We start from the raw sequence: 27,822 nt of genomic DNA, 5'->3' as shown, positions 1-27,822 counted from the left end.
AAATAAATAACAAAAAAGCTACTACATACCCACCCTTGATTCATGGGGGAAATCTAATTAAAGAACCCCCCCAATATATGACAAAGGGGGCAAACATGCCCACCAAGATAAGGGATCAGTCATCCTATGGGGGTAACCACGTTCCCGAAACCTAGCTCTCATTACATCCGCCTGATGGAGCAATTGCGTCTCAGATGTATATTGTCCGAAAGGGATGAGCGAACATATAGGAGACGTACGTAATGGGAGGGACACCTCCGTAGCTAGACATGTTCTTGCTGCACATGTTGTCTCCATCTGGACCATTGATGAATGATATTCACTTCACCTTACTTTGGGTGGACTGATCCCTTATCCAGGTCCTCCTTGTGCCTAGGGTGGTATGCGCCTGGTGCATTGCCATACTCTGGTACCAGTTTAGGTCCTACACAGAAGTGTTCTTTCTTGTTTGTCAGGGGTTTTTACTCTCTAGGGAGAATTTATACATATGGAAAGTTACGTTTTCCCGCGTCACCGCTCGCCTTCCGTTAGTATTGCATTGTTTATGAGCAGCATCCAGGAGAACTGTGTCCGCAGCCACTTGTCCTCGTCAGACGACACATTATCTGCAAAACTACTGAGCAGCGATCTATGGTAATAAAATGGCACTTGTGTGAACACAGCCTAACGTGAAGGACAGATCATGTGTGACAAGTGCCCAGTGATGTCACCGCTCACATGTATGACCCCGGTGATGTCACCGCTCACATGTATGACCCCGGTGATGTCACCGCTCACATGTATGACCCCGGTGATGTCACTGCTCACATGTATGACCCCGGTGATGTCACCGCTCACATGTATGACCCCGGTGATGTCACCGCTCACATGTATGACCCCGGTGATGTCACCGCTCACCTGTATGACCCCGGTGATGTCACCGCTCACCTGTATGACCCCGGTGATGTCACCGCTCACATGTATGACCCCGGTGATGTCACCGCTCACATGTATGACCCCGGTGATGTCACCGCTCACATGTATGACCCCGGTGATGTCACCGCTCACCTGTATGACCCCGGTGATGTCACCGCTCACCTGTATGACCCCGGTGATGTCACCGCTCACATGTATGACCCCGGTGATGTCACCGCTCACCTGTATGACCCTAGTGATGTCACTGCCCACCTGTATAACCCCAGTGATGTCACTGCCCACCTGTATAACCCCAGTGATGTCACCGCTCACCTGTATGACCCAAGTGATGTCACTGCCCACCTGTATAACCCCAGTGATGTCACTGCCCACCTGTATAACCCCAGTGATGTCACTGCCCACCTGTATAACCCCAGTGATGTGACCGCTCACCTGTATAACCCCAGTGATGTCACTGCTCACCTGTATAACCTTGGTGCTGTCAGAGCTCACCTGTATAACCCCAGTGATGTCACCGCTCACCTGTATAACCCCAGTGATGTCACCGCTCACCTGTATAACCCCAGTGATGTCACTGCTCACCTGTATAACCCCAGTGATGTCACTGCCCACCTGTATAACCCCAGTGATGTCACTGCCCACCTGTATAACCCCAGTGATGTGACCGCTCACCTGTATAACCCCAGTGATGTCACTGCTCACCTGTATAACCTTGGTGCTGTCAGAGCTCACCTGTATAACCCCAGTGATGTCACCGCTCACCTGTATAACCCCAGTGATGTCACTGCTCACCTGTATAACCCCAGTGATGTCACTGCTCACCTGTATAACCCCAGTGATGTCACCGCTCACCTGTATAACCCCAGTGATGTCACTGCTCACCTGTATAACCCCAGTGATGTCACCGCTCACCTGTATAACCCCAGTGATGTCACTGCTCCTTTACGGAAGAGACCACGCCGCTGCCCCTTCCCGTGGGAACCATCCATCAGGGGCCAAAACAGAATCAGAAGAGGTAAGTGTAAAAAAATGGGGAAACTCTGGGCGCTGCGCTGATGTCCTGTAAAATGGTGTTTATTGGTAAAAAGTATTAAAATAACATAGCTACACACTTCAGCGGCGTATCACCGCCCTCCTCAGGCCTGAGGCTCATGCACACAAACATATTTTTTCTTTTCCATTTCCGTTCTTTTTTTGCGGTCTGTATGTAGAATTATTCACTTCAATGGGGCCAAACAAAAACGGAACATGTCATATTATTGTCCGCATTACAGACAAGGCTAGGACTGTTCTATTAGGGGGCAGCTGTTCCGTTTCGCAAAATGCACACCGCCCGTATCCGTGTTTTGCGGATCCGTAAAACATCCAACAGGTGTGTGCATGAGCCCTTAATCTGAGGACGGTGGCGGTACACTGCTGAAATGCGTACCTATTTTAATGGTTTTTACCAATAAATTCCATTTTACAAGACACCAGTGCAGCGCCCGGAGCCTTTTTTACACTTCCCTCTTCTGATTCTGTTCCGGCGGGAAGGTGCAGCGGCGCGGTCTCTGTCCGTGATGGAGCGCTTCTGCCATTATCCGCTGCTGTGCTCGGGGTGCACAACTCGTGTCCTGGGGACCAATATTTTACTATTGAAGTAATTACACCCCCACTCTTTTCTTTACTGTTCAAATATATGACCTCAATGATGTCATCGCTCATCTGTATGACCCTGGTGATGTCACCACCAAGTATATGACCCCGGTGATGTCACCGCTCATGTTTATGACCCTGATGATGTCACTGCCAAGTATATGACACCAATGATGTCATAGCTCATGTGTATGACCCCGGTGATGTCACCACTCATCTGTATGACTCGGGTGATGTCACCACTCATCTGTATGACCCCGGTGATGTCACCACTCATCTGTATGACTCGGGTGATGTCACCACTTATCTGTATGACCCCTGGTGATGTCACCACTCATCTGTATGACCCCGGTGATGTCACCACTCATCTGTATGAGCCTGGTGATGTCACCACTCATCTGTATGAACCCCGGTGATGTCACCACTCATCTGTATGACCCCTGGTGATGTCACCACTCATCTGTATGACCCCTGGTGATGTCACCACTCATCTGTATGACCCGGGTGATGTCACCACTCATCTGTATGACTCGGGTGATGTCACCACTCATCTGTATGACCCCTGGTGATGTCACCACTCATCTGTATGACCCCGGTGATGTCACCACTCATCTGTATGAGCCCGGTGATGTCACCACTCATCAGTATGACCCCGGTGATGTCACCACTCATCTGTATGAGCCTGGTGATGTCACCACTCATCTGTATGAACCCCGGTGATGTCACCACTCATCTGTATGACCCCTGGTGATGTCACCACTCATCTGTATGAGCCCGGTGATGTCACCACTCATCTGTATGAGCCCGGTGATGTCACTACTCATCTGTATGACCCCTGGTGATGTCACCACTCATCTGTATGACCCCTGGTGATGTCACCACTCATCTGTATGACCCCGGTGATGTCACCGCTCATCTGTATGACCCCGGTGATGTCACCACTCATCTGTATGAACCCCGGTGATGTCACCACTCATCTGTATGACTCGGGTGATGTCACCGCTCATCTGTATGACCCGGGTGATGTCACCACTCATCTGTATGACCCCTGGTGATGTGTGATGTCACCACTCATCTGTATGACCCCGGTGATGTCACCGCTCATCTGTATGACTCGGGTGATGTCACCACTCAGCTGTATGACCCCGGTGATGTCACCACTCATCTGTATGACCCCGGTGATGTCACCGCTCATCTGTATGACCCCGGTGATGTCACCACTCATCTGTATGAGCCCGGTGATGTCACCACTCATCTGTATGAGCCCGGTGATGTCACCACTCATCTGTATGACCCCTGGTGATGTCACCACTCATCTGTATGACCCCTGGTGATGTCACCACTCATCTGTATGACCCCGGTGATGTCACCGCTCATCTGTATGACCCCGGTGATGTCACCACTCATCTGTATGAACCCCGGTGATGTCACCACTCATCTGTATGACTCGGGTGATGTCACCGCTCATCTGTATGACCCGGGTGATGTCACCACTCATCTGTATGACCCCTGGTGATGTGTGATGTCACCACTCATCTGTATGACCCCGGTGATGTCACCGCTCATCTGTATGACTCGGGTGATGTCACCACTCAGCTGTATGACCCCGGTGATGTCACCACTCATCTGTATGACCCCGGTGATGTCACCGCTCATCTGTATGACCCCGGTGATGTCACCGCTCATCTGTATGACCCCAGTGATGTCACCGCTCATGTATATAGGCCCGCACTGACCTGACTCCTCCAGTCTGGTGTCTTTCATCCTTCCCACTTATCGCCTGCGGTGAATCGTCGTCTCCTCCTAAAATACAAGTAAAGATTTCTTACCAGTTGCAGCTGTGGAGCTTATATAATCCCCTTTAGGTGGTGTCCAACCTGCAGGACATGATGGGAGTAGTAGTTTTGTCACATATGGAAGACCACTGCCCTGGAGCCTTGGAAAGCTGGGTATCAAGCAGCCGAGCTCCCAGAGAGGAGGACAAATTCACACTTTGCATTTTATTGCAGTTTTAAATTCTTTTTGTCTGGAAGCAAATTTTGTATTTTTTTATTTTTACTACTACTATGGCATGTGCTGTGTGACGTGTTTTGTGGCTTCTGGGGTGCAGAACTACAAGTCCCAGCATGCTACTGCAGGGATCTCAACTCTCCCGGAGGTTCAGGGAGTCTCCCGCTATTAGATAGCGGCTCCCTGACACCCTCATGTGAAACAATATCTCCCGGAAAGGTTTATCTCAGTCAGATAGCAGAGCAGAGAGATAAGAGAAGTGACAGGACAGAGTTTAGATTACAGGTTGAATTAACCCTTTAGGGTCAAATTGGCTTCTCAAGGAGATATATATGTTAAAGGCATCCCTTCTGTCTCATTCAGTAGCTATATAACTATTGAAAGAGATGTATTTTTTTTTTTTAATACATTTACACATTTAACCCTCCATTTTAATTATATTATTTACCCCAGTGTTAAATTCACACCCCCTGGATGCTTTAATCATATATATAAATATGATAATTTGGGGCAGGGTAATGATCCCGGTCCTCCACACCATAGAGAAAAGTGTGCAGATACTTCATATGTTTGGAAAATGTAATAAAAAGTTCGTGAAAAAAAACAAAAAAAAAAACCTCCCTGAAATGAGAAGTGCACCTCCCTGAAATGAGTTTTTGCAGGTTGGGATGTCTGTTACTGGCTGCACCTCTCTGATCAGATCCGACAGGATATAAGGCCGACCTTCAGTCAGGCCTGCATTTGTCTGATCACGGTGTTGTCAATAAAGCTTCAGAATTCAGCGAGGATTTCCCGCCTCTGCCGCGTCACGGCCGGTTGCCAGGCAGGGCTAAAGGGGTGGAGCCTGTGACGAGCTGGTGACGTCATCCTGTCGCGGTGCTTCGCTCTCGGTGTGTGGAGGAGGAAGCGGGAGGCACCGGAGGAGGGAGCGCTGTCACCGCCCGAGCGATACCTGACACAGCGGCTCAGGTAAACACACGGCGTCGAGCTCCCGGCATACCGCGTGTCCCGCTCCGCCGCCTGAGGGCCTTCCGGTACCGGTCCGTAACTGCCGAATGCTGCTAAGTGTACGGGTTTCTTTATGTGAGAACCTGCGGGATCTGGGCTCCGGTAGAGCGGTGTGTGAGGGGCTCTATACCTCCCGCAGTGCGGGGCCCATTGTGTGTGTGTGCGGGGGGCCTTATAGGACCGTACGGAGGGCCCTCTCTGTGCCTGGCCCCTAAAGATCCCCGTGGAGGGCCCCCACTCTGTGCCTGGCCCCTATAGATCCCCCACGGAGGCCCCCACTCTGTGCCTGGCCCCTATAGATCCCCGTGGAGGGCCCCCACTCTGTGCCTGGCCCCTATAGATCCCCGTGGAGGGCCCCCACTCTGTGCCTGGCCCCTATAGATCCCCAGTGAGGCCCCCACTCTGTGCCTGGCCCCTATAGATCCCCAGTGAGGCCCCCACTCTGTGCCTGGCCCCTATAGATCCCCAGTGAGGCCCCCACTCTGTGCCTGGCCTCTATAGATCCCCAGGGAGGCCCCCACTCCCTCTGTGCATGGCCCCTATAGATACCCATGGTGGGCCCCCTTTGTGCCTGGCCCCTATAGATCCCTGTGGATGCCCCCCTCAGATGCGTATGGCGAGCCCCCTTTGGGCCTGGCCCCTATAGATCCCCATGGTGGCCCCCCTTTGAGCTTGGCCCCTTTAGATCCCCATGGTGGCCCCCTTTGGGCCTGGCCCCTATAGATCCCCATGGTGGGGCCCTCTCTGTGCCTGGCTGAGTAGCCTCTGTACATGTGGAGGTCCCCCATATATCTCTATACTGGCCCCGGCCTGTATGTGTAGGGCCCCATGTAGATGTTTATGGTATATATTTATATATCACCTGTCTTCTGTGAGTGGCCCCTGTATTATCTGTGGGCCCCTGTAGGGTTGTGTATGGGTTTATATAGATGTGTATATAGACGGTTGCTCTGTCATGCAGCCTTAGGGCACCGGCTGGGCATGGACCACGGGGCCGCCGTCTGTAGAAGCGGGGCCCATTCACTTGACTGGGGTCCCGATCCACATCCGACGGCCGTGCATGCTCTACGTTTTTGCGGTGCGGAGGCCTGGACAGAAAACGTTGTATCCGTGTCCATCTTCTGCGCTGTATCTCCCACATTGCAGACCCATTCAAGCGAATAGGTCGGCATCCGTGATACAGCGCGCACGCAGCTGGTGCCCATATATTACGGCACATGAACCCTTACCCTGTACTTGGAGCCCTCACATATGTGTCCCAGATCATAGTATGTATAGGCCATTGAGCTGTGGTAGGCAGACGGCCTGCGGGCCCCCGCGGTCTACAGTCTCCTGCCGTGCTCTTCTTTTCAGATTCTGTATTATGGAGAATCTCCATTACTGCCGGGGTCGCCCTTTAATGTTAGGCTACTTTCACACTCGCGCTCTTTGCGGATCCGTCATTTATCTGCAAAAACGCTTCTGTTACCATAATACAACCGCATGCATCCGTCATGGACACCACTAAAAGTCAATGGGGAACAGATCCGTTTTCTATTGTCGGAGAAAGCGGATCCGTCTTGCTCCATGTCACATCGCGGACAGAAAACCGCTGCTTTCATCGTTATTCTGTCCGCGATGGGAGCGTGGCCAACAGTTACAGTTCAGTTTTGTGCTCATTGACAATGAATGGGGACCAAGCGTTTTCTTCCGCTACTGAGATCCCAATAGCGGAATTGAGCCGTGCTCGATGTGACCGCCAGGCGTTGGGTCGTGTCCCCAGAGTTCTGCGGCCTGATCTACGCTGTGAGCCGCCCGCCAGCACAGGGGAGCAATGTCAATAAAGGCCAGGCACCAGGAAATGGGCTGCCAGGGGGACCCACTGATACCCCCTGAACGCTGGGCATCGCCACTGTGGAGGTGTACACTCATCCGCTTGTAGCGGGGATAGATTAGTAATGTCTACAATGTATGGATAGAATCTGTGGCTCTAGGGAACCCACGTTTTCAGTGCCCCTTCTCTTGTGTGTCAGTCTTTACCGTACTTCTAGTGTCCTATTCCTGGACCTGACCGCCCCTGAAGCGGTTTTTCTGCTGTGAATCTGTCAGGATGTTTGAGAGGTAACCCGGGGGGAAGGTTTCGATCTCAGGACCGGATTTTGTTGGCGAGCGCTCCTTGGCCAGTTACGTCCTGGAGTCCCCCGGTGTCTGAACGTCCGCTGTAATCTATTGCCATGGCGATGTTCAGATTTACACACTCAAAATACTTTACTGCAGGTTGTCACTGGTGAAATGTGACAGTGAGAGGGATGTCTGCTCACATTGGTCCCTTTAAGAAAAGTCGGGGGTCACTGGGACACCTGGCACCCAATGGGGCGAGACTGCAAAGTCCAGTAACCCGTGGAGGTGAGCGATTGTCAGGGGCCCTCCTCTGCCGGACGGTCGGGGGATTCTTTCAGATGTCCCCCGGTCACTGTAGCTCATGTGATGGATTCCTGGGTGCCTAAATAATTTTTATGAACTGGATCAGCTAGTCATGTCTGCTGAGCCCATGCAGTGCAGGCATGAGGAGTTGCTCTCCCCATACCTCAAACTAGCATTTAAAGGGGTCCTCTGGTAATGGGTTTTTACTAGTGTTGAGCGAACTTGTGTTTTAAGTTCGGGTTATCGAAGTATCCCATTATGGATTCCGCTACCACGGACCATAACGGAATTTAGAATCTATAACGGGATACTTAGATAACCTGAACTTTAGACGCCGAACTTAAAACACTAGTTTTTTTACATATTCTCCAGGGAAGTGAGAATGGCCATCATGTCACTGCTGGGGCCCCCCCGCCAGTCACCATTCTATGTACAGGGCCCGGCTAGCTCCATCAGTCCCATAGACATATGGTTAGGTGATGGCTTATTACTGGAATACCCCTTTAGGGTAGTATTAGTGGGTCAGAGCAGTAGACCTGGGACCCCTTCATTCATCGCCCCCCGCCTGTGTCCTGGTGACCTATTTCATGAGGCCTTGAAGTGGTTTAGTAGATCTCAGGCCTGTTCTATTGAGAACCCCCCTTCTCAGCAGTTTTGTAGTCTTAAAGGGGTAGTCCCATCTCGCGCATTGATTGTGAAGCGCTGCGGCATAGGTTGGCGCTATATAAATATTATATTGCTATGACAGCACTAGGCCTATCGCAGTGGGACCCCCAAAGTGAGTGCACTGCACCGCCACCTCCCATAGAAGTGTAAGGAGGGGTGGCAGTGCGCTCTCCTTTACCTTGGAGGCCCCGCTCTGCAGATAGGGGCGATCGGCCAACCCCTTTAAGAAGGCCATACATTTGAGATAACGTCCGAGCCGTCGTCCCTGGGATCCTGCCAGCAACATGTCAGACTAAACTAACTGATGGCCGATCGTCCCATAAACCTGCAGCACGGCCAGTTGTGTTTTCAGCAGACGAGTCCGCCATCGGTCACGCTAGCTCGACAGTCTGCTGAAATCGCCCGTTTCGACCAGCCATTACCTCGCGTGTACAGCCGCCTCCAGATGTTCAAGTCGTGGTCGTGCGGCTCATTCACACGTCAGGACATCGCAGAGCTACTACTTTGGTCTAATTTTCACACTGGGCTAGGCTTTGTCTGTGGGTCAGCGGAAAGAGACGGATAGCACGCAGGCGCCACCCCTGGGCGGTTCCTCTTCACGGTTGGTCGCTCGGAGCCTGATGCCCAAGAAAATGAAGAAACGTAACGCATTAAGTGAGAATACAGATAACACGCCATTGGAACACGGACGCTGTCCGTCTGAACAAACCCTTAAGGTCCATTCGCACGTCTGCAAAACACGGACACCTGCAATGTGCGGACCGCACATCGCCGGCACTTGATAGATAATGCCTAATCTTGTCGGACATTTTTTTCGGGAACAGAATTGTGGACCCGGAAGAGCGGGTCCGCATTTCCAGATCCGGGCAGCACATTGTGCGGCCCCATAGAAATGAATGGGTCCGCAATTCCGTTCCGCAAAATGCGGAACAGAATTGCGGACGTGTGAATAGACCCTTAGGCCGAATGCACACGGCCGTTCACGTACCAGTGTATTATTGTACTGTGGCGGCAGCAGGGAGCGCACGGCGTCATAGCAACCAATGACGCCGTGCGCTCCTGCACTCAGCAGGAATCCAGGCCGCGGTTCCACGAACCGCTCACGGCCGTGTGCATTCGGCCTTAGTGTGATGATGGGGGTTTTAGTCTGTCTGCATCATAATAAAGCAGAAAATAATCCGTCACTTTTCCATGTCTTCTGCTGCCAGGAGGAGCTGAGAGAGGGACCTCCTGCCCCAGACATGTCTGGAGATCTGGGGCTCGGATGAGGCTTTAGTGTTGGTCCTCGATGGGTCTTATAACAGGACCCTCTCGGCCCCCCGCCTGCCCGCAGTCTGTGGATTATTACCCCCCCAGTGAGTAGTCATGTCACCATGTGACGGCTTATGTAAGTGGGGCAGACTGTGATTATCGGCGGAGGGTCCGTGCTGACGTTCAGCTCCTCACACGTATTCTTCACTCTGCCGTCTGGTTATTTCCTCGCTCTGTGCCCCCCCCCCCCCCCCACCATTGCTGATTCACGGCTTCTTCTATTTGCTTAGTCCTTTTGCAATCCGGTTCTGCAATCCCTGGCGGCTTACAGGAGTTGGGAGCCTTCACCCGCTACCTAGGGGTGTGGAGAAATGGATCCAGGGTGTCCCACCATACAGACGGTGACCCTCTTCTAGGTTGGCCATAACACCGAGATCCCCCGCCAAACCGAGTATGTACATGCGAAGCCCTCATAGGTGACCCTGGTGTCACGGGTGGTTAGGGCTTGATGTTAGATATGTGTCCCTCCTCTGACATCCCTTCTCGTCTCTGGACATTAAGTCTTGGCGTATTGTCCAATCGTGTTGCTCACATGGCACTCAAATGAGGCAGGGCCCTACGGGGCAGGGGCCGAATGTTCCTGGCAATTTATTTTGTGTGCTCTTCTCTCCCATCAGAAGCTCGGTAAGGAGGAGCCATGACTGAAATCAGTGACCTGGACCGGCAGATTGAGCAGCTGAGACGCTGTGAGCTCATCAAGGAGAGCGAAGTCAAAGCCCTTTGTGCCAAGGCCCGGTGAGTACGGGTATTGCCAGGGACGGAGCAGAGGCTGGCATCCTGTGTGTGACCTGCCCACAACTATATCTCTTCTTCTACAGGGAGATTCTGGTTGAAGAGAGCAATGTCCAGAGGGTGGACTCCCCCGTCACGGTAAGGAGCCTCCTATTAACCTGTTTTCAACCAGTATAGGCCCACAGGATCAGCAGCTGGAGTGGGGGCATCGGATACCGCAACTTCCGCTGCCATCCTGGACGTTTGCCCCTTCAGTGCAGCACAGTACATGGGAGAGCGTCCCCTTGTAGGTATAATCGCCAGACAACTCCCAGGGCTGCTTCATGCCCAGGCGCCCATCGGGGCACACTGCAAAAATGCACGTCTGTGCGCGTTGAGCATGGGAGCTCATGGTTAGAGAGGCTGCAAGGTGACAATAATGAGAGAATGCAAAGAGAGTGCACATTATACACAGGGGTGCACCGAGCCTTTCTGCTCCCCGAGGCGGAAACCTAACCCCTTCCCTTCAGCCCTACCTGGTGCTCGCCTCACCCGTCCTCCTTAGTGGTGCGCCCCTGATTATACATCAAATATATAAACCCTGAAATAACCAGTGTGCAGCGCAGCCTGGGCGGTAAATTTGGATCCATCGCTGAGGTCTGCCGTGATGAGACTTGCCTGTACATACCCCAAGATAGAAAGTCCCACTCGTCCTGACACCGGGGCCTCGTCAGTCGCCTCGCTGATGAAGCATTACCATCCGGAAGCCCAAGATGTTCATGTCTTTAAGGGGTTAATGTGATGCGTCTATAAAAGCTTCCAGTACATGGAGAGGCTGAAGTGGTGACGGGTGACATCTTGTGTGTTGTCAGGTCTGCGGAGACATCCATGGACAGTTCTACGACCTGAAGGAGCTGTTCAGGGTGAGTGCTGATGACGAGGCGGGTGGGCTCTGAGATAACGGAGACCCCAACGTTCAGGTTGGATGTCGGCCTAATCTTTCATTTGGTCGCAGGTTGGGGGTGATGTCCCAGAAACAAACTACCTGTTCATGGGAGACTTTGTGGACCGCGGCTTTTACAGTGTCGAAACATTCCTCCTCCTCCTCGCATTAAAGGTAAGGATCGGCAAAATACCGTAACCTGTACCCATTTACTGTCTGCTGTGTCACAGCGGAGGCTGGGGGTCCTCTAATAGGTGGGATGGGGCAGTAGATTTCAGTGGGCACAGTGTAATTAATGATTAGTCACCGGCTGCACCCCCCATCTAATCCCTAGGACCCCCCACCACCGGAACGCCGACCCAGTCATCTGGTGAAGCGTCCACTGATCACTGCCCCCTGCCCCGGAGAATTATCCCAGTGCTGTCACATCCTAGACCAGGAATCGGCAACCTTCAGGACTCCAGCTGCTGTGCAACTACAACTCCCAGCATTCACACTTGGCTGTTCTTGTAACTCCTCTAGAAGTGAAAGGAGGATTCTGGGACTTGTAGTTTCAGCTGGAGTGCCGGATGTTGCCAATCCCCGTCCTAGACTGTCTGTGGCTCTGCTCTTGAGTTTCTTTCTCCAGTAATGGCCGATTCCTCGTCTGCACAGGTCCGCTACCCCGACAGGATCACGCTTATCCGTGGGAACCATGAAAGCCGACAGATCACACAAGTCTATGGTTTCTACGACGAGTGTCTGCGCAAATACGGCTCGGTGACGGTATGGCGGTACTGCACGGAAATCTTCGACTATCTCAGCCTGTCTGCCATTATCGATGGAAAGGTGAGGGTGCACAATGGGTTAATTGGTGTGGATCATCACTGCATTGAATGCGGAGTAGTGGGATCGGTGTGATACTGCGCCGGTTAGTGGGTCACTCTCCTGCGGAGGCGCGCTGTACTGGTATTCGTCTGACTGTCCTTCTCTTAGATCTTCTGTGTGCACGGTGGACTCTCGCCATCAATCCAGACCCTGGACCAGATACGGACCATCGACCGCAAACAGGAAGTCCCTCACGACGGCCCCATGTGCGACCTGCTCTGGTCTGATCCAGAAGGTAAGTCCGTTACCGCTGGGCCCTGGACCATAAGTCCATGTATGGAGCCTCCGCCTGAGTCTGGTGTTTTGCCCCCTCCAGATACCACCGGGTGGGGGGTGAGCCCTCGCGGAGCCGGGTACCTTTTTGGGAGCGATGTCGTAGCACAGTTCAACGCCGCAAATAACATCGACATGATCTGCCGCGCGCACCAGCTGGTCATGGAAGGGTATAAGTGGCATTTCAACGAGACGGTCCTGACGGTATGGTCTGCGCCAAACTACTGTTATAGGTCAGTAACGTCCTGTATGACCCGCTTTGTGGGGTCCCTGCGCTGCCCCTCTCACCTCTGCCTTGTTCCTTCTAGATGTGGAAACGTTGCCGCCATTCTCGAGCTGGATGAGCATCTCCAGAAGGAATTCATCATTTTTGAAGCCGCCCCGCAAGAGACCAGAGGCATTCCCTCCAAGAAACCGGTCGCCGACTACTTCCTGTGACCTGCCCCTTCCATGCCAGGGCCGCTCCACTACTTCCTCCTGATGTGTCTGGAACTTCTCCAAGGGCCTCTTCCCTGTTTCCTCAGCCCCCCTTTTTGATGGTGGGACCAGCACACGATGTGAGGGGCAGAAGAACCTGCAGACCTTGCCTCTCTCCTCCTTGTCTAAGTCTTATGGGGGTCGTCTTGTGCTGTCATGGGGGGTGCACTGTATTCTAACATTTAAGGGGGGCACTTGACGTTGAATTTTTGTCTTGGAGGGGGACAGAAGAGCAGTGCTCTGCAGCTCTGACAATGGAGCGTTGAGACGTCTCAGGAAAGGGGTTTTCTTCGTGCTCAAGACTTTCGGTGGGGAAGGGGGTGGTAACTGACCGGGAGGAGGGGGGTAGGTCAGGGCAGTGTTATGCAAGGAAACCAAAATCCTTTTAGAATTTTTTTTATTTCCCCCTTCTCCCCCCCCCCCCTCTATTTTGTAAATTCCGTACCCCCCACATCCAGTCATTCCTCGCTGCCCCCGTCTGAGGCTGGTGGTCTATCCCTGCTGGGATGATGTTAGTTTGGAGTGCCTTAGTGCAGCAGACCCTGGGCCTACGATCCCAGCAGGGCTGAGGCAGATGTGCGCCGCCCCCGTCACGTTGCCATATGAGGTTTTTCTCAAGCCACAAAATTCCCCTTCACGTTCCGTCTTCTCCACATGATTAGTCCCGAGGCCGGTGACTCCGGGCCCCCAGGGACTGCGCCTTTCCGGGTCCCGGCAGATTCCTGTTTTTGTAAATTATTCTCTTTTTCTATCCCGCTATTTCCATGTGACTCAGTATCTCCCCTGCTCATCGTGCGCATTGATCAGTCAGGTTTTTATTATTTTTAATTTTACTTTTTTTGGTAGATAAAGCCACAGACGTCTGCTAATAAAACGAGAAAAAAAGATAAAAAAACTGGAAAGCTGCATGCGTGGTGTGATCTGTGCGGGGGAAGGGCGCCTGTTATGTCAGCAAACAGGTCATATGTTGTACTGATTAGGAAACTGTCAGTAAGCCTGTGGACAGACGCCACTCTGAAAGCGGAGCTGCTTCACATCGGAGGCTTCCTTATTGACTCCATTATATAATCTGCCATTCAGGTTGGGTGTGTCCGGACATCTTCATGGTTCTTCTGCTATAACTCGAAGTAATCTGAACACGGCCTTAGTTTTGACACTAATGCAGAATAGTGAGTGCAGCTCTGGAGTATAATACAGGATGTAACTCAGGATCAGTACAGGATAAGTAATGTATGTACACAGTGACTGCACCAGCAGAATAGTGAGTGCAGCTCTGGAGTATAATACAGGATGTAACTCAGGATCAGTACAGGATAAGTAATGTATGTACACAGTGACTGCACCAGCAGAATAGTGAGTACAGCTCTGGAGTATAATACAGGATGTAACTCAGGATCAGTGCAGGATAAGTAATGTATGTACACAGTGACTGCACCAGCAGAATAGTGAGTGCAGCTCTGGAGTATAATACAGGATGTAACTCAGGATCAGTGCAGGATAAGTAATGTATGTACACAGTGACTGCACCAGCAGAATAGTGAGTGCAGCTCTGGAGTATAATACAGGATGTAACTCAGGATCAGTGCAGGATAAGTAATGTATGTACACAGTGACTGCACCAGCAGAATAGTGAGTGCAGCTCTGGAGTATAATACAGGGTGTAACTCAGGGTCAGTGCAGGATATGTAATGTGTATATATACAGTGACTGCACCAGCAGAATAGTGAGTGCAGCTCTGGAGTATAATACAGGATGTAACTGCGTTGCCCCCCTTTTGTTCAGGTTTTTAGGCTCTTTGGCTACTTCTCAGCTTTTGCCTCAGTGCTGTAATCCTAGAAGAGACGGCCGGTCCACTCTTGGGTCAAGTGTCCTCAGTCATTGCACTATGAATAGTTCTGCAACTTTTTAGTGCACTTTGTGTTTCCGTTCCCTGTTATCTCTGCTTGCTGTTGGTGAATTCGGAGCACTTGTTACAGCCAGTCTGAAGGTTCCTCTGACCTTTTATTCTTCTCACAGCTGGAGGTTTGTTATGGTTGCCTCCAGTCAAGACAGTCCTCTGAGCCCCAGTCTCCTCTGCTGATGGTTTGTCACAGTGTATCGGTGCAGATACGCTGATAGTTAGCTCAGAGGATTCTCTAGACTGCATCAGCTAAAAGTAAGTGGTTGCAGAGAACCAGCATCATAATCAATGCAGCCCAGGCCTTGAAGAGTCAAATCTACTTTATAAGAGTCCTGGTTATTACAGTCTCCTGCTCCCCCCCCCCATCTGCTGATGATTGGCAGTTCTCTCCTAGAGAGAAGGGGAGAAAACCAGGTAGAAGCCGGTCAGTCATCAGCAGGAGAGCAGGGATCCATCAATAACCAGGACTCTTCTCAGGTGGCCGGGACTCTTTTCCAGGCCCAGTCTGCAATGAGTGTGATGTCGGTTCTCAGCAACCACTTACTTTTTACTTATAAATGACAGACACTGAAATGAACTCGCCTGTCACTACTTTATACAGTTGCTGACTGGTTCCCTTTAACTAAAAGCAAGCAGAGGTCTTGAAACTAATAAAGAAACAGAACAAACTCTACTGGGTAGTTTGAGAGTCTCTCATTGTGTAATGACTGGGAGAATAGGCAAAGTCTGAAATCAAACATTCATTACTCAGGGGCCTGTGTTACAAAGAAATTGGATCCAGTGTCCATATCATGTCGGTGGCCGCAGTGACGAGGACGCTACGGATCGGCGTGTTTCGGTGCAGTTGGCTGCTGTATTCTCTCATGTCCACCGGGTGGCAGCATCTGCCAGGATTTTGCAAGGACAGGCTTGACTTCAGCAGCGCTGTTTGTACCCTGAGCAGGGGTGTAGCTATAGGGGTGCACCTCCTGCCCAAGGGAGCTCCGAAGGTTAAATGTAATGTTGGGTGTATTATATTTTTTGCATTGGACTCTTATGTTGTTATGCCTCTCATCCTTAGCAACCAGTGTATTTGAGGTTGTCGGGGATCAGGTCCTTAGCAACAAATCTGAAACATGTAAACCTGCCCTGTCTGTCCCATAGCAACTTAATGGAGATTAGTGCAGGTTGTCAAAGGGGTCGGCCCCCACCCCCAGCGGATCCCCGCACACGTTTCATAGCAGGGATTAGCAGCATTTATGCTGAAACTACAACTCCCAGCATGCACACTTAAACTGTTCTCAGAACTCTCATAGAAGTGAATGGAGCATGCTGGGAGTTGTAGTTTCATTAAAGCTGGATTGTGAATTTATTTTAATTTTTTTTTTGGGGGGGGTTCTGTTCTCTGCTTGTTTTTTTACCCCCTGCACCGTGAGTATATGAGGGGAAGTTTACATCTTCTTGTGAAGTGGGGTCCGGCAGCAGCCATGAAGGGGTGTGACAACAGACAAATGGAGGCTGCTGCGTAAACAGGATGAGTGGCCATCTGTTACTGGGATGACTACAACTCCCAGCATGCACACTGCGTCACCTTAAGGCTACATGCACACGACCGTATGTGTTTTGCGGTCAGCAAATTGCGGATCCCCCCCAAAAAATGGATGATGTTCCGTATGGCATCCATGTTTTTTTTTTGGGCGGATCCATTGTAATAATGCCTATCCCTGTCCGCAAACCAGAAAAAAATAAAATAAATAGGACACGCGCTATTGTTTTTGCGGAGCAACAGAACGGACATACTGATGCGGGACAGTACACGGTGTGCTGGCTCATTGAAATGAATGGGTCTGCGTCCTATCCGCAAAAAAAAACGGAATGGACACGGAAGCAAAATACGGTCGTGTGCATGAGGCCTAACTCTAAGACAACCTAAATGTCACCATCACTTTTGGGCCAGAGTTCTGTTAGGACTGGGTGTCAGAGCTTTGATGTCGTCCAGTTTGGTTGTCACCGACCTTTACGTTAAACACAACACGAAGGTGATCGACTCACTTTTAATGTAAAACGTATAGAAAAAAATAGCAATAAAAATAATAATCTGATAAATAAAAAGAAAAATACAAAAAGGGGGGGAAGGTATTCAAAGGCACACAAGTAAATGAAATCTACTGTTCGTCAGTGCCACCCTGCCCCCCATGATGACGTCTCTCCACATGTGCCTGATATCAGTCCTCTTATAACGCTCCAGCGCTGATATAAGCTGTGCCCTATAGGGGCAGGAGGCTCGCCATAGACCAGCAGTGATAGGTGTGTGACATCTCCATTACAAAAATATAATCTGTACAGGTTAAATCTACATCTAACTTGGCGTTTTATACTCCAGTCACATTCAAAGCTGCCTTCAGAATTCTGGCCACTGCATATTATCCATGATAAGTTAACAGAGTAGCTGTGACCCATCATGCACCACTGTAGAGATTAATTTGTACATGCATGTAACCAGCAGGTGGCAGCAGAGAGATGAAAGCTCATAGGAAATGTTCTGATTTGTGAATGCAGCTCTGGATGTGACTGGAGTAGAAGACCTGATATTCAGGATCAGCAGAAAATGAGTAAAGCCTCTTCTTACGTGTGTCCTGTAGAGTCAGAAATAAGAACATGTCTGACCCCCGCAGCTAAGCCGCACTTGGGGCGAAGTACATGGGATCAGCAATTGTCTTTCCGCAGGGCTGTCCCGTAATGTCCGATAACCCCGCCTGTACGCACAGGTCGGAGGTCACATGTTGGCTCATACAGAGCGATCACATCCATCCTCCCCCGGAATACAGGCGCTGAATCTGCGGACCGGAGAACTGCAGTCCTGGCTTAGTCCCCGAATTGGGGAGGAAATGCTGGAATCGGAGGTCGGAGTTCTTTGGGTAACCTCTGATGCCCCCCTCCTCTTCTCGGCCTGGAGGGGGGATGGCGCAGGAGGAGGGGCCATAATCCCCGATGCAGGTCATGTCCTGCCTGTAAAGCCTGTACTCTGATTGGCTGCTGTAGAGATGAGGTGGCTCCTGAGCTGCGTGGAACGTGGCGGGGAAGCGCTGGAGGTTGGGTGGGCGGCTGACCCCCGCTGACGATGATTCAGTTTGGCTGTCGTGGGGAAGACAGGGATGTTACATTGCAGTCCTAATTAAAGGGAGTGTAGACTTTTGCAACCATTGTTTGTTGATACAATGCATGTAAAAAAAACGCACGTCTACCGTTTTGTGTATACAGCTCCAGTGCAGACTCCTGACTCTCCAGGGTAATGAAGACAAACCCAGTGTATATCAGTAGTGTCACATAGGTCTGCACGGGAGCTGTGTACATAAATCGCCAGGAGGCAATTTGGAAAGTTGCCCTTGTCAGAGCGGTACCCACCCTGTGTACATGCTGCCATCTTGGCCGGCGGGTATGTCGGGGTAGGCCTGACTCTCTGGCCGCAGGAAGGTGTCAGTGGTCTGGCCGCTCATCTCTAGGTTCGCTGCTTGCTCCTGATTGGCTGTGATCGGGAGGGGGGAGGGGTCATTTGCCTCGGTCGATGGAGATGTTGGATTTGGCGGAGTAATGGGATGAAAAGAACAGTCCGGACTGGGGAGCGGCAGAGCGAGACCCCCTCCGATATCCAGGGTGGAGTCACAGGGTCCCGAATACAGAGGCCTCTTACACTCGGCTGTGAGGGGAAATAAAAGGAAATGATGAAGGACCGGACGCCTCGTGTGAGTACACGCAGGGCGACGGCGCCACCTAGAGGAACCAAAGTGAGCGCGTCACCCACCTGGCGGATACGTCCCCTCCTCCTCCTCCTGCTCTGCACTCGGCAGTTTCCGCTTCACTCGAACCGACCGATCCCTGAAATGATCGCAGCAAACATTTTATATTGTTACCACCAATGTTCGCTGACTCCTTAAAGGGTCCGTACCCCGTGGAGCCCCCTGAAAGGGACACAGCGGCCGGTCGGATGCGGCTTCTGGCGCGCCCATAGGAAATAAAGATAGATGAACGCGGTGCTCAGCGATCTCCGGCGCTCCCATAGAAATATAGAGCGAAATAATAGACCAGCGGCGAGCATTTCCGATCAGCCGCTCCGTCCATTTCTTATGATTGGTGGGGGTCCTACAGCTGATCTGTTATCACCTATGCTGTGGATAGGGAATACCCTTCTCTAACTCCAATACCCTTAAACCTCTGACCAGGAGATGGCGCCATAACCTCTATATACCAGGAGATGGCGCCATAGCCTCTGATCTATATACCATGAGATGGTGCCATAACCTCTAAATACCAGGAGATGGCGCCATAACCTCTATATACCAGGAGATGGCGCCATAACCTCTATATACCAGGAGATGGCGCCATAACCTCTATATACCAGGAGATGGCGCCATAACCTCTATATACCAGGAGATGGCGCCATAACCTCTATATACCAGGAGATGGCGCCATAGCCTCTATATACCAGGAGATGGCGCCATAACCTCTATATACCAGGAGATGGCGCCATAACCTCTATATACCAGGAGATGGCGCCATAGCCGCTATATACCAGGAGATGGCGCCATAGCCGCTATATACCAGGAGATGGCGCCATAGCCGCTATATACCAGGAGATGGCGCCATAGCCTCTATATACCAGGAGATGGCGCCATAGCCTCTGATCTACAGGTGAAACTAGGAAAATTTGAATATCGTGCAAAAGTCCATTTATTTCAGTAATGCAGCTTAAAATTCGAATTTTGTGAAAAGGTGCAATATTCTAGGCTCAAAGTGTCAGACTCTAGTCAGCTAATTACTCCATACCCCCTGAGCAAAGGGGACCTCAAAATGGTGAAATTTGGGGTTTCAGAAGCTGTAAGCCATAATCATCCAAATTATAACAAATAAAGGCTTGAAATATCTCGCTTTGCCTGTAATGAGTCTCATATGTTAGTTTCACCTTTTAATTTGCATTACTGAAATAAATGAACTTTGCCCGATATTCAAATTTTTCGAGTTTCACCTGTATACACCATGAGGTGGCGCCAAAACCTATGATCTATACAACATGAGATGGAGCCATAACCTCTATATACCATGAGATGGCGCCATAACCTCTGATCTATATACCATGAGATGGCGCCAAAACCTATGATCTATATACCATGAGATGGCGCCAAAACCTATGATCTATATACCATGAGATGGCGCCATAACCTCTGATCTATATACCATGAGATGGCGCCAAAACCTATGATCTATATACCATGAGATGGCGCCATAACCTCTGATCTATACACCTTGAGATGGCGCCATAACATCTGATCTAATCAATATACTAAACGGTCGGTAGACCAGAACAAAATCCCTTTAGGGGTCTCTAACTAGTAATGTGACAAAATTAAAATTAAATATCTTTATTATAACTAAATTTAAACTGAAGAAGTGATCTATGCACCATGAGATGGCGCCATAACCTCTGATCTATACACCATGAGATGGCGCCATAACCTCTGATCTATACACCATGAGGTGGCGCCATAACCTCTGATCTATATACCATGAGGTGGCGCCATAACCTCTGATCTATACACCATGAGATGGCGCCATAACCTCTGATCTATATACCATGAGATGGCGCCAAAACCTATGATCTATATACCATGAGATGGCGCCAAAACCTATGATCTATATACCATGAGATGGCGCCATAACCTCTGATCTATATACCATGAGATGGCGCCAAAACCTATGATCTATATACCATGAGATGGCGCCATAACCTCTGATCTATACACCATGAGATGGCGCCATAACCTCTGATCTATACACCATGAGGTGGCGCCATAACCTCTGATCTATATACCATGAGGTGGCGCCATAACCTCTGATCTATACACCATGAGATGGCGCCATAACCTCTGATCTATATACCATGACATGGCGCCATAACCTCTATATACCAGGAGATGGCGCCATAACATCTGATCTAATCAATATACTAAACGGTCGGTAGACCAGAACAAAATCCCTTTAGGGGTCTCTAACTAGTAATGTGACAAAATTAAAATTAAATATCTTTATTATAACTAAATTTAAACTGAAGAAGTGATCTATGCACCATGAGATGGCGCCATAACCTCTGATCTATGCACCATGAGATGGCGCCATAACCTCTGATCTATACACCATGAGATGGCGCCATAACCTCTGATCTATACACCATGAGATGGCGCCATAACCTCTGATCTATATACCATGAGATGGCGCCATAACCTCTGATCTATACACCATGAGATGGCGCCATAACCTCTGATCTATACACCATGAGATGGCGCCATAACCTCTGATCTATACACCATGAGATGGCGCCATAACCTCTGATCTATACACCATGAGGTGGCGCCATAACCTCTGATCTATACACCATGAGATGGCGCCATAACCTCTGATCTATACACCATGAGATGGCGCCATAACCTCTGATCTATGCACCATGAGATGGCGCCATAACCTCTGATCTATACACCATGAGATGGCGCCATAACCTCTGATCTATACACCATGAGATGGCGCCATAACCTCTGATCTATACACCATGAGATGGCGCCATAACCTCTGATCTATACACCATGAGGTGGCGCCATAACCTCTGATCTATACACCATGAGGTGGCGCCATAACCTCTGATCTATACACCATGAGATGGCGCCATAACCTCTGATCTATATACCATGAGGTGGCGCCATAACCTCTGATCTATACACCATGAGGTGGCGCCATAACCTCTGATCTATATACCATTAGGTGGCGCCATAACCTCTGATCTATACACCATGAGATGGCGCCATAACCTCTGATCTATATACCATGACATGGCGCCATAACCTCTATATACCAGGAGATGGCGCCATAACCTCTGATCTATATACCATAAACTGGTTGTTATTTCTGTCTACCCCTCCACACCCCCCGGCGTCGTGGTGTCATGTCCGCCCCCTGCCCCCCTACACACAGCAGTCTCTCCCACCTCTTATTCTTAAGTCCATTCTCCCGGAAACCTTTTGCAAACGGGTTTGTCTGAATCTTTAACTGCGTTATCTGCAGGGGAGAAGAATGTTATACCATTATTACGTTATCCCACAGACCCACATTCAGTAACATGAAGATGTTGTGCCCAGAGAGGTGACACTGGGGCACCCCAACACCCCCGCCATTGCCAGTATGTTCTTCATGATCTGTCCCCTTCATTTACCGACCTTCTCATTCTGGTATGCTGTGACAGTCAGGAACAAGGTCTCTGGGAAGGTGAAGGAAGAGCACCCACCCCACCGGCGGCTGAAGACATCCTGGGCTCGGACAATATGGAAGCGGGGCTGATAGCGGTGCATGGAGTGCAGGATAATCTGGGAGGGCACAAACATACACAGTGATGGATATATAGGTGCACCATAGTGATAATGTGGGTGCCCATGTGGCCGCCATGACCAGTGACCGCCATGATGGCTGCCATACTCACATGACCCATCTGGTCCAGTGTATTGTTGGTCAGCTTGATCTTGTGGAAGGAGATGGGCTGCTTCATCCAGTGGGACCCGGGCGCTGGAGAATCGGGGTGTATGTAGACTCTCTCGGGTAACCTCGGCTCTGCTCTTCCGCTCGGCTCCCAGTGATCTTCCTGCCACTTGTATCGGGAGTTGTCCACCGGGACTATGTCAGCGAGGAGGACATATTTACCGTCCGGCTCTAGGCCGGTGATGCTGACCTTACACTGAGGAAACATTCTCCTGCAAGAGACGCACGGAACAGATGAAGGAACATGGAGGAGAGAGACAAGATGGTACTGGGAACATGGGACTGCGCGGGGCTCCCCGCCACTTCTATCGCTGAAAGGGGATCGGTCACCAAGACTGGGTACAGTTACACCTTATAGATGGAGGCCAACAGCCCCGCATTTTCCAAAGCAAAGTCCACAAAAGTTGGCTTAGGGCTCATACACACGACCGTCCGCAAAACAGAGAGCCACGAAAAAACGGATGACATCCATGTTTTTTTTTGCGGATCCATTGTAACAATGCCTGTCCTTGTCCGCAAAACCGACAAGAATAGGACATGTTCTAGTTTTTTGTGGAACGGACTTGCGGACACACGGATACAGAACGCACACAGAGTCATTTCCGTTTTTTTCATGTGCCCCCATTGAAATGAATGGTTCTGCAAAAATAAGTTTGTGTGCATGAGCCCTTACCCTGACCCAGAAATGGGCGGGGCTTCTATAAGACGCTCCTAGAAGTGTATGTAATAAGACATAAGGGACGTTACGCTGTGTATTTTGGGGGATTGTCCAATGGTGGGGTATAAATGTCCTGAATTTACCATCGCAAATGTTAAGTAGGACGCCAAATGCAAAAATGAGGTGATGAGCCTACGGTCATTGGGAGGACATGTTTGCCAATTCTCCTGTAGTGACCCTCCTGGATGAGTGGGCTCGCAGGAGCCACATGGAGGGGCGGCTTCTCCCAGAAAAGAGCCCCACGTGAACGTTAACTGCGCTGCTGCATTAAAGGGGCGTGGTCACTTAGTAAGGGGCGTGGTTATGTACAGCAAAATGAGACGTTTCAGGGGACAGTTCATGAAAGGTGTCAAGTATGGGTACGTGTTGGGCCCCTCTGAGGCTTTTTATTAGGACTCCACCCTCCATCAGAAAGACATTGGGCAGATTTATCAAGACTGTCTGAAAGACAAACTGCCAATCAGAGCGCAGCTTTCATTCTTGGTAATATGAAAGCTGCGCTGTGATTGGTTATTAAGGGCAATAGCAACAGTTTGATAAATGAGGCCCATGAGGGAAGAAAGCCTGGCTTTGTCACCCATGGCAACCAATCACAGCACAGCTTTCATTTCATAGTCTGCTCTTGAAAAATGAAAGCTGTGCTGTGATTGGTTGTCATGGCTTTCTTCCCTCGTGGGCCTCATTAATGCTAGTTCTTCTCTGACCATGCGCCCCCTGATGATGTGTTCTCCCAAAATCCTCCTCTTCCAGACCCCTCTGATGTCCCAGTCGATCACCCCCCACCACCACCACCTTTTTCTTACCTTCCGGACTTTGTAATAATCATCTCGGTTCCGATGGCGTGGAACTGTTTCCAGAGATCTCGGTTTTCCAGGGTCATCTTCACATTCCCAGGAAGTTGGGGCGCCTCACAAGGGGACTGGGGTTGACCAAACCCCAAAGCTGGACCCGGGGGCAGGGAGAGGGGTGTGAGCGGTGCCGCTCCCAGGATCCTTTGGGAAGTATCCAGCGCTGTAAAGAGGCCATCGTATCGCTGACCGGGGGGGACCTCAAGTTCTGTAGGAACAGGAAGCAATGCACGTAATCTGACATGTGTCCCCCATATACGTCCTGGGGTCGTCCTCTCCTTTATGGGTGGCAAGGGACTGTTCGCTACATAACTAGATTTGCTGTTTAGTGTCTGGGAGAGCTGGGTGACAACTGGGGAAGGGTCTATTCTATGGATAAGGTCTGCAGGGAGTGGTGGTCTGGCCCCAAGCCTCAGGTCAATCTCAAGCTGCTCTGCTTGACAAGAAAGTGCTAAATGGCCGCCATGTCCTGCTAATTGGACCCCTGCGGAGGGTTATGGTAACGAGATGGGAGGGCCCCAAATAAATCTAACACAGGCCAGATGGCCAGATGTCCGGAAAACACCTGAGCCTAATAGAACCGCAGACCAGAACCTCAATAAATACCAGCACCCATAAAATGGCCTCTGAAATACAGTGCTACCGCAACTACTGAGAATTTCAGACCAGAACTTCTAAATGTACAGTGGACTTCAAGAAATGAGGAATGCCAAAAGGTCAAATGCAGGGAAATCCTGAGTACATGATTCAGAACTATACTGGACCCATAAAGTCCTAGGAGTACCAGAACCTTCTCCACTACACTGGAGTCACCGGGTCACCAGAACCATCACTATATTGAATCCATGAAGTTCTAGTAAAACCAGACCTTTCTCCACTACATTGGAATCCCCAGACTACCAGCACCATAATTATTCTGGACTCATAAAGTCCTAGCAATATCAAAAGCTCAATACTATTCTGCACCCACAAATGTGAGTGAGAAACAATTCACATCTAGACTGGACCTGCATAATCCATAGGCCACCACTATACTAGACCCAAGAACATCATAGCCTCACTATCATACAGGACCCAGGAAAGTTGAAGGAACATCACAACATCACTACTGTATTGGACTTACAGAGTCACCAGAAATCCTCTACTGTACTGGTGTACTGGACTCACTTTAGGCCAGTCCTGTACCCACAGTCCTAAAAATATCGGAACCTCAAACTCATTTCAGAACTTCTCCAATACAACAGAACCAGAGCACCAAAGATGGGACCTCAAACACAGTGGACCCAGAAAAGCAGAACCTCATAAACTGTAAAGAACCTAATAAGAATCTTAGATATACTAGACCAAAGCCTCTCAAACATACTGGCCCACACAGACCAAATACCAGAAGATCACTGGGACCTTAGGTTATCCCCTCACAAGAAAGCCTTGCAGAAACAATGTCACTGAAACCTCTATCAGAAGCTGACAGGTCCAAATGTGTCAGAACCACAAGTAATCAGCCCTCAAAACACACCCAGAACAATCTAAAATATCAAGTCCAAAAATAGTGGAGAAGTTCCCTGCCCCTGATGATCTTGATGGACCCAACCTCACTGTTCTCTTCAGTTATAGATGTAGTCTAATCAGGACCACAAATGGACTCATGGGGCCCCTTTCTGGTGTCTGCTCTATACACGGAGACAGTCCTGGTCCTTTGACAAATGTGCCTCCATTTGTTTGGTAACAGGGAGAAGGTCCAGATATAACTGAGTCTAGTTGAATTGGGCTTTGAATGAAGTATGGAGGTCAGATACGATCCAAAGACTGTCTAAAAGTCACTCATGGCCACCAAAAATCCAATATATATCTAAGGCAATATGAATTAGTGATTCAGAACACAGAACATACATGTAGCATGATGAAAAGGTCATGTGATACATAGATACAATTCAGCCATGGTCATAGATGAAGAGAACATTGTCATGAGCAACGTCTACTGGAGTCCTGTTTAAGATACAACTCCACAGTGAAAGCCTCGCCATAGTCATTCATACCTTGGTATCTGTAGTGTTCATGGTGGCCGCTGGTAGCAGGGTAAGTTGGTGGCAGGGCATGGGGTGGTCTCACTGCATAGGATGGTCCATATTGCTGGAATAGATCTGAATGGTACATGGTTTGTAGGATCAGAATATGAACTTCATGAAGGCCCAAGAAGAAGTAAGGCAGAAGAGTTGCGCGTCCTTCTGATGTGGTGCCAGTCACTGGTGTGAGGATAGCACATTGACTATTCCTTAAAGTCCGCCCTGCACCTTTTGATGTGGGACCCTCCTGCTAGGTGAGAGGGGGCAGCTGGGGGAGGTCTGTTCACACATTAGGACTGAATTAAACTTTATTAAGGGTCTTTATGGCCATTCTGAGACAGTTTGACCAGTTGTCAGGAAATGCAGAAGTGGTTGGGGGGGCGAGAAGACAGAAGATGTTTCTAATGAACTTGATGCATCTCATCCACAATCTATAGAACGTTCTACCAGAGGGAAGATGTCTCCATTGTGTCAAAGATGATTATAGGCTTAGACACTCTGGCTCAGCAGAAAGTATCATTCACGCTACGTTTAGATACATGGCTCAGCAGACAGTATCACATAAGTCAGGATTAGATACAGCACCTCTGCAGACAGTATCACACCTTAAAGGATTAGATACAGTGGCTCAGCAGACAGTATCACACATGATAGTATTAGATACACAGCTCAGCAGACAGCATCACACAGGACAGGATTAGATACACAGCTCAGCAGACAGTATCACATAGGATAAGATTAGATACACAGCTCAGCAGACAGTATCACATAGGATAGGATTAGATACACAGCTCAGCAGACAGAATCACACAAGAGGATTAGATACACAGCTCAGCAGACAGTATCACACAGGATAGGATTAGATACACAGCTCAGCAGACAGTATCACACAGGATAGGATTAGATACACAGCTCAGCAGACAGTATCACACAGGATAGGATTAGATACACAGCTCAGCAGGCAGTATCACACAGGATAGGGTTAGATACACAGCTCAGCAGACAGTATCACACAGGATAGGATTAGATACACAGCTCAGCAGACAGTATCACACATGATAGTATTAGATACACAGCTCAGCAGACAGTATCACACAGGATAGGATTAGATACACAGCTCAGCAGACAGTATCACACAGGATAGGATTAGATACACAGCTCAGCAGACAGTATCACACAGGATATGATTAGATACATAGCTCAGCAGACAGTATCACACAGGATAGGATTAGATACACAGCTCAGCAGACAGTATCACACAGGATAGGATTAGATACACAGCTCAGCAGATGGTATCACACAGGATAGGATTAGATACACAGCTCAGCAGACAGTATCACACAGGATAGGATTAGATACACAACTCAGCAGACAGTATCACACAGGATAGGATTAGATACACAGCTCAGCAGACAGTATCACACAGGATAGGATTAGATACACAGCTCAGCAGACAGTATCACACAGGATTAGATACACAGCTCAGCAGACAGTATCACACAGGAGAGATTAGATACACA

General features: G+C 49.8%; 2 protein-coding genes across 2 annotated transcripts; one reads left to right on the top strand and one right to left on the bottom strand.

Moving 5' to 3' along the window:
- The first annotated feature begins 5,402 nt into the window (after window positions 1–5,402).
- Window positions 5,403–14,125, top strand: PPP4C (protein phosphatase 4 catalytic subunit). Its single transcript, XM_044303591.1, has 9 exons — window positions 5,403–5,529; window positions 10,566–10,683; window positions 10,767–10,818; window positions 11,532–11,582; window positions 11,675–11,776; window positions 12,257–12,430; window positions 12,578–12,704; window positions 12,786–12,975; window positions 13,051–14,125. Exons 2-9 carry the CDS (start codon window positions 10,586–10,588, stop codon window positions 13,178–13,180), a joined length of 924 nt encoding a protein of 307 aa, XP_044159526.1. The 5' UTR covers window positions 5,403–5,529; window positions 10,566–10,585; the 3' UTR covers window positions 13,181–14,125.
- Window positions 14,126–17,165: 3,040 nt separating this feature from the next.
- LOC122944585 (T-box transcription factor TBX6-like) lies at window positions 17,166–26,393 on the bottom strand. The gene is made up of 8 exons (XM_044303014.1): window positions 26,276–26,393; window positions 24,195–24,447; window positions 22,618–22,885; window positions 22,358–22,504; window positions 22,129–22,199; window positions 18,901–18,974; window positions 18,504–18,795; window positions 17,166–18,233 (listed from the first exon to the last, which is right to left on the bottom strand). Exons 1-8 carry the CDS (start codon window positions 26,391–26,393, stop codon window positions 17,900–17,902), a joined length of 1,557 nt encoding a protein of 518 aa, XP_044158949.1. The 3' UTR covers window positions 17,166–17,899.
- Between the last annotated feature and the right edge of the window lie 1,429 nt (window positions 26,394–27,822).

The sequence above is a fragment of the Bufo gargarizans genome, chromosome 8 (assembly GCF_014858855.1).
Source record: "Bufo gargarizans isolate SCDJY-AF-19 chromosome 8, ASM1485885v1, whole genome shotgun sequence".
NCBI lineage: Eukaryota > Metazoa > Chordata > Amphibia > Anura > Bufonidae > Bufo > Bufo gargarizans.
The sequence above is the reverse complement of the archived record's forward strand: the minus strand, read 5'-3'. Positions and strand labels throughout refer to the sequence as shown.

What these genes read in the sequence shown, in the direction of transcription:
- LOC122944585 (XM_044303014.1), bottom strand. Translation starts at nt 26,393, where the DNA reads ATGTACCATTCAGATCTATTCCAGCAATATGGACCATCCTATGCAGTG. An exon ending in CACTGGACCAGATGGGTCAT is followed by an intron (nt 22,505 to 22,617) that starts GTGAGTATGGCA and finishes GTGCCCTCCCAG; the next exon opens with ATTATCCTGCACTCCATGCA. An exon ending in CAGCATACCAGAATGAGAAG is followed by an intron (nt 22,200 to 22,357) that starts GTCGGTAAATGA and finishes TCTCCCCTGCAG; the next exon opens with ATAACGCAGTTAAAGATTCA.
- PPP4C (XM_044303591.1), top strand. Translation starts at nt 10,586, where the DNA reads ATGACTGAAATCAGTGACCTGGACCGGCAGATTGAGCAGCTGAGACGC. An exon ending in GCCCTTTGTGCCAAGGCCCG is followed by an intron (nt 10,684 to 10,766) that starts GTGAGTACGGGT and finishes CTTCTTCTACAG; the next exon opens with GGAGATTCTGGTTGAAGAGA. An exon ending in GGGTGGACTCCCCCGTCACG is followed by an intron (nt 10,819 to 11,531) that starts GTAAGGAGCCTC and finishes GTGTGTTGTCAG; the next exon opens with GTCTGCGGAGACATCCATGG.